The 7,579-nt window shown below is 39.5% G+C and overlaps 1 protein-coding gene across 1 annotated transcript in view; it reads right to left on the reverse strand.

Moving 5' to 3' along the window:
• Positions 1 to 7,299, reverse strand: part of traf4a (tnf receptor-associated factor 4a) — a 32,286-nt gene extending 24,987 nt beyond the window's left edge. Inside the window, exon 1 of the mRNA XM_065281491.2 lies at positions 6,809 to 7,299. Coding sequence (XP_065137563.1) covers positions 6,809 to 6,951 — 143 coding nt within the window. The 5' untranslated portion in view covers positions 6,952 to 7,299. The remainder of the gene's footprint in view (positions 1 to 6,808) is intronic.
• Between the last annotated feature and the right edge of the window lie 280 nt (positions 7,300 to 7,579).

The following is a 7,579-nucleotide window of genomic DNA, read 5'->3' on the forward strand; positions in this document are numbered from 1 at the left end:
ATCATGTAGCTGCACACACCTACAATGTGACAATTTTAACATGTTATAATAAATTATCTATATGGTATTTTGAGCTTAAACTTCACATATGTGCTCTGGGGACACCAAAGATTTATTCGACATCTTAAAAAAGTCTTGTGAAATGTCCCCTTCAAGGCTTCAGACAAAGTGCATATGCTGGGTTCATGTGTCCTTGTGCTTAAACTGACATATTTACATCAAATAAAAAAAAGTTTATCCTTGGAAACATATGTGTAACAGTATTGGATCCATGCATTACATGTGGGTCTTAAAGTGACAGCACACCAAATAAATTCCACTTATAGATTTTGCATTGAACTTGAATCAAAAACCATACAAAAAAAAGAAAAGAATCGAGGCCAAATTGGTCACAACATCCAGCCCTACTTATGAAATATACATCATACATTCTTAAAAATATAGGAACTAGAAAGTGTTCCTCGCCATAATGTCATATAAGAACCATTTTGTTTTTTCCCCTCAAAGAACCTTATGGTTAGAACCATTTCTCAAATTTTTTCCACTACAAAAAAACTTTTGGGACCATTTTTAAAAGTGTAAATATACTACAACTTGCATTGTTTTGGTACCTGCATAAGCAAGTTTTTTGTCACACACAACTCTGGCATACACATTTTAATGCATGCCTGTTCTTGACATATGCCAGCTGATAAAACTAGGTGCCTGATAAATCGGAGTTAAAGCAACCTGGCCTCAGCATGCAAGCGTGAGTGACAAAGAGCTTTACTGCATAACTAAAATAGTTCCCTTGGGTGCAGATAGAAAAGGGAGGAAGATATGATTATAACCATTTATCTTTAGGTACAGTATAAGCATGTTTGGGCGAGTCCTGAATCCCCACTAACTTTTGAATACATCGTTCATGAACTTCTTTTGTACCGCATGGTGGTATCTATGAGGGTCCGAGACAGAGAAGCACCACAGTAATTCACAGAGGAATGCTGAACGGCGTTAGAAAATCCAGTCAGGAATGTTAAGAGCTCGGCCACTTTTTGTGTCACCCTCATTGAAGAAGCTCTTAATAACACCCTATACTATGATAATTAAAACAACAGAGCCCTGATGCAAAACATTCAAATGAAACAAAACCAAGAGCTGTTCTCATAACAGCCCCCACCCTATGTCAGCAGGGAACGCTCCTTCACAGCTGTGTGGAAAGGATGAAGAACTTTTACTCTATAATGTCCCGTTCACAGCTGGAGCTACAGTAGGGCTTACAAATTTTGCAACAACATTGCCAAGTCTTCTCTCAGTGATATCATTCACAGAAGATATGATCTCAGTTTTTCAGAGCAAAATAAAGTTGTTCAGCTGAGAAAACAATTCTTCACCAATTTATATATGCAAATATTACAACTCCTCGATGCATTCGATTTTTTGTAACCTTGACTCCGGTGAAACCTTAATTTTACAAGTCAACAGACACGCCTCTAGGCATTTCGAAGATCATGCATTAACATGACTTTGACAGGCAGGCGAGTTATGTTTTCCTTACCTATTTATTTGACAGGACAAACAAGAGTTTTAACACGTCTTGTTTGCTCGGCAGTAGTTGCAGAAACATATTTATCGATTAGGACTGTATCCCCCCGAGGCGGTTTCATTTGTTGGACCGCTATCTAAAAGCTGTGCTCACGCTGGGAGATCAAAAGCTGAACTCAGCCGATACAGAGTTTATTTCATGAAGACAATCAATAGTACACAGATGCCAACTATTCTCCACTATGCATTGGCAAACACACAACTGTGTGTGTGCTATCTGTGAGCTCTGAATGGTATCTAATATGCATATATAGTTTGGACCATTATTTCCCATGACTTAGATGCTCTATGCCACCTGTTAGATAATGTGTTGGTCTTTCATGAACTGAAACAGGAAGCATTCATCGGCCTCAATGGCATGAGTTTTGAGGGAGACACTGATACCCAGCTGTCGGACCCATCCTGGCTTCCTCTCAGCACTGGGCACCAATGCTTCCTCTAAAGCACCCATTCCTCATAGAACCACTCACTGTCTGTGACGGGCCAAACAAGCTCCTTTACTCTCTCAATAGACAGAAGGCAATTCATTTGGGCTTTAAGCTAAAGAAGATATTGTTCACACAGATGGGCCTGGCTGAAAAGAAGGCAATCTTTCTAGACCCACTTTGCATGTCACCAGTTACCCTGCTCTACCCCATTTATTGGTTTATTTATTAAAGCCATTAAAGCATCTATGGCTATATTTATGGCGAGAACTGGTTAATCTATATGTAAGTAAAGTTGATCTACACACAAGTTGGGGGAAGCGCAATTTGGCATCTCCAGTTCACCTAATCTGAATGTCTGTGGGAGGAAACCAGAGTATCCGGAGTAAACCCACGCTTACACAGGGAGAACAAGCAAACTTAACACAGAAAGGGTCTTTCCGACTCAGCTGGAGGACCTTCTTGCTGTGAAGCTATGCTCTACCATGTTTAAACCCATCCTTGGGTTGTTGAGTCTTAAAAGTGCACATTGCAGATCGCAAGAACGCAGGAGGACCTAGAAGAGGGTAGGGCTGCACAATCCTGGTAATCTTTGAAAATTATGGGACTATATGGAAATTGTGTCACACATATTCACGAGTTACATATTGTAGACGCAAATACATTTGTATATGATAAAATCACAAGTCCCTTTAATTCACACAAATTCCTGTGGAGTTTACATCTTGGAATATTTCCAAAATCCCATCCCCCATAATCCCCCAGCTTTGCAGCACTACTTGAAAGAATACTTAGAAAGCAACTGATGTGTATATTTACTTGTCTAACTGGCCTAATCCTTTATCTCATAACGTGTTCAGATGCGTTAACCCATATTGTGAGAACTTCTTTTGTGCAATGGCAATGAACCAAATGCCCTTGGCGAAAGCTTTGCCTATTCTGAATCAGTGACACGATCACGTGACCCAATAGATCGTCGGAGCGATAAGCCTTGAGGATCGGCCCCTCCTGACCCTCTCGGCTCTGATTAGGCTTTCTGAGATAACCGCCTTCCGCTCACATTCCTCCTTCAGCGGAAACACACTCCATTTACAATGCAAATAAACCAAGTCAAAGCCTTGCGGGACGCAGTTACATGAAATTAGTAGAAAATTAGTCAGATGATTCAGGTCTTAATTTGATCTTGTGAGTTTCAGGAGGGTGAGTCTAAAGGTGTGCTTATAGCGTGACACTAAAAATCGCTAGAGGCACTTTTACAGTTTTGGCTAAAACGCAGGAGATGCTGATTCATAGTTAAGTTTTGTTGTGCAAGAGCATAGCACATGTAAATCCACACGCATATGGCAAAAATTCCCAATGCAATGGCAGGTCTGAACAAAACAGTTGAATGTCAAAACGGTTGGAATACCTCTGCATGTGTACTGTACACAACAAATGGTAAAAAAAAGGCTGCGGTTAACATGCAATGTCAACACAACCCAAACTAATCATTATGATCATGCAGACCTTTTTATTGTTCTCTTAACACCATCATTTTTATGTCTCAAGGTTTAAAATCAACTCCAAATGTTGCTGTTAAAATCAGCATTACTATAAATGAAAAATAAGGAAAGGATCAAGTGATGGTCAACGGGTTATTAATTGCACAATAAACCCAGACAGGATGATCCGCTCTTGTATCATGCTAGGGAGGTTTATTTTGCAATGATGACCAATTGCCTTCACATTTCCTCCACGCTGCATGCACGGCTACTTCGAAAATACATGAATAAATGGACATGAAATGTTGATCCGAGATAACAATTTTACACTATTTAATAAGAAGAACACTGTGACCCCATATCTGACCCCAGAATGCTGATAACAACCAATCAGAGGAGTGTATTTGATCAAGCTGTTACAATGAACACCAAGTCAACACTTAACATTGAATCTAGTGTTTAAAATCAATTCAACATAATGTGTACGAAGGGTTTATTATAGTATTACTGCAAAGCACACCAATAAATCAATGAAATCTTGTATTTACAGAGATTTGCTTTGACTTAGTTTTGTACCTAGGCTAAATGTTTGAAGGCACAGTAACATAAATAGTTTCGTTGACGAAGCTACACCTAAATGTTGAAATAAGTTACTCATTAGCAGCCGGACAAAAGTTGGCCACGGATGTTGGTTACTTTGAAAGAACAGTACATCACATTTTCTCTGACAAACTAATGACCTGATGACTCATAACTTGCGTTGTCTGGCTTCATATATAGCATGTCTTTTATACCTTTTTTTCTTGTGGAATTGAAACAAGCTTCTGAAAAAAAAACTTTTTTAAACGTAGGCGTGAGAGAAATATGTTTACTTTAAGCAAGTTCAGAGAATATAAAGACAGAGCCTCAGGCAAAATGCATCATCTGTTTTTCTTTTCCTGTTTCTGGGGAGCTTACTCTAGTTCTTATAAATGTTTCTATCACAGCATTGTGTGACCATAGTGGACCTGCATTCACTGGTGTATGAGATAGATGCAAGCTTGCCAAGAGACCTCTTATCTTTCCTGAAGCATCAGCTGAGGTTCAGTGTTTATATTCCACAACATGCAGACAGGAAAACGACAAAACCTGTTTAGATACGTGGAAAACGTCGATATGATCTTCGTCGTCCTGTTTTAGAACTGCGGGAAAGTTACGCTCAGCAATCACATTGGGCCTTTGTCCCTGCTTGTGGCGTTAGCAAAACATAGCAATATTATTTTAGTGCTCAACGTTAAGGATGGCATAATGTAGTCTTTTCATATTAAGGTATGTCTTTATCATAGTAAATCATACATTCAATGGTCTTGCAGCTACAAGTTGTTAAAATGACTGTAACACAATTTATTAGTTTATGAACAAGCAGCCAAGCGTTCAGTATACTGTAATCAATAAAGGAATCCCCAGTAATCCCACGTGAGCCCCCCAAACCAGACTCTCACCCCACCCAAAAGCCCTGCATAGAGCCGCCTGTCAAAATGACAGACAAGGACAGAGCTGAGGGTCTCTAATGCCTGAATATACACAACATACAAACACAGAATGTAAAGGCTATAACATTAAAGAAGACCTTCTGTCTTTCAGATGAATGTATATTCACTGTCAGGAAAAAAAGCTACAAAACTGTACCTTTTTTGTCGCTGGGGTGGTACCACAAGGTACCGTTTTGTACCTTTACAGGTATATAAACATAATACAATGTTGTACCTTTTGGGGTATATTACTGTTCCTTAAGGATCTATTTTGTACCTTTTAAGTAACTGTTTTCTACCCCTAAAATTTAACTGGTACAAAATTGTTACTTAAGGTAACACAATATGTCCTAATATTGTACCCCATAAGGTACAACATTTCAATGTGTTTTATACCCATAAAGGTACAAAAAGGTACCTTTTAGGGCAGTGGTTCTCAAACCTTTTTAGTGTGCGGCCCCCCTTGTGTACGGTGCATTCCTTTGCGGCCCCCCAAAGAAAATTTAAGGAAAATTTGTTACAAGCATACAAAGCAGTGCTGTTGGTTAGTAGCCTCATTTTTTTTTGTTTTAATTACACAAACTAATGATACATTTATGTATTTTATAAAATGTCATAAAACTGGGGCCACCTTGGCACCATCTTGTGGCCCCCCTGAGGGCCCTGGCCCCCAGGTTGAGAACCACTGTTTTAGGGTACCACCCCAGCGACAGAAAAAGGAACAACTTTGTACCTTTTTTTCTGACAGTAGGCCATCCCAAAACCTAATAGAAATTAAAGAAACATGTTGACAGTTAATAGTTTTTTTTTATCATAAAAGGCATTTGGAGGTTTCTCCACCAGAATTTCATTGTTCAGGTACAGTGACAATAAAGATTTTATCTAATAGATTGGAAGCAAAGCATTATTTGGTATTTTTTTACATTTTAAATATTAAGGGCCTCTCCAAATATGCTCACTAAAGTAGTTAAAATCTAACCTTTGACAAATCAAACTGAAAATACTACAAATATTGATATTTTCCACAATTACCGTAAGTTTGTTACTGAAATACCTCACTAACGCTAACACGACGATTAAAGCTATTGTTAAAAGAATAGTACAAAATATGCTAACTCTAAATTTAGAGACTAGCGGAGTCAATACCCAGCTATAACGGTAAAGATACGCGATTGTGGTAACTTTCAGAACGACACCCCTCACACCCCCCTGTTGACCACCGATAAATCATCGACCGCGAATCAGAATCAATTTAAAAGGCTCGTGCATTCAAAATATGAAACTGTAACACTTGAGCTTTGAAAAAACATAACGCTTTGTGCGTTGGTGTGGATGCAAATATAATTATCTTTATAATTATCGCATGAATAATTATACTGTATGAGTTACTTTTATAATGTTACAGTCCAGAGTTTATACGCAATAAATTATAAATGATAAGTGTATTAATTTCTTCCACGTTCTGTGTGTGTTTACATCCCAACAACATTACCGAAACTGAGTTGATTTGCACGCAATTTCCATAACCCACACAACACTCCCAGTGTCCTATTGGCTGCCAGATGAACACAAGGCCCGCGGGCGGCAATAAAACCGTCAACTGTACCGCAGATAATTGACAGTCATGTGTTGAAACAGTAAGTGCCGAAACAGTTTATCAATCTAACGCACTGTAGCGTTTAAAACCCCCGTCCCACGGCTATAAATCACAAAGTCTGCTTCTGTTTATCCTATGCATTTAACCGCTGCTTTGTCGCGCGTCATTCCTCACGCTCCATACAGTACATATGTCGTTATGATTCCTCACCTGAGAAATTCCTGTAGACAGGTGTCGCAAAATCTGTGTCCACATGTGGAAACCTGGACTGGTTCCCTCATCGCTTTGCTACACAGAGGGCACTGAAAGCGCCGTTTGGGTTTCTCCAGGAACTTGTAATCAAACCCCGGCATTGCTGTTTTTAACAAAAAGCGTCTATGGCAACTGGCGTTTCGTTTCCTTTAGGACAACGCTTGGTTGCGCGCTGTCACTGTCTCAGTCCTGTAAAGCTGCGGATGAAAACTGATATTCACTTGGCGACGATACGCAAGGTATTGTTCCGTCTCGGCTTTCTTCTCTGGAGCGAGTCGGCTCGATCCAGCATCGAGATGACAGCCCGAACCCCGCGATGTGTTTATATAATGAGTCCGTCAACGCAACGCCACTGCCGTGCGAATAAACCGACACGAAGAGCTCAATGAGAAACAGTCACAGTCTGTCGAGATAACACTGACAGCCTGGAGACAAAGCTCGATTCCCATCTGTTTGGGTATATAACGCCCCGCCCATTTTACACGAGGGCGGAGCCTAATTTAAATCTCTCTCACTGCCCACGGAGATTAGAAAGGGAAGGTTATTTACAGTTATTTACAGTAATGCTGTCTGTGAGTATTATAATGTAACTGGGTAAGTGTTATTCGAACCCAATGTAGGCTACGTTAATGCATTTAGTTAACATACATATGTATTATGTTCTATTTATTTTCTAAATGAATGAATTTAAAATAAAAAGTGAACAGAGAATGAAATGCTTAAGCCCAA

This window comes from Paramisgurnus dabryanus, chromosome 8, assembly GCF_030506205.2.
Source record: "Paramisgurnus dabryanus chromosome 8, PD_genome_1.1, whole genome shotgun sequence".
In the NCBI taxonomy this organism is placed as follows: Eukaryota; Metazoa; Chordata; class Actinopteri; order Cypriniformes; family Cobitidae; genus Paramisgurnus; species Paramisgurnus dabryanus.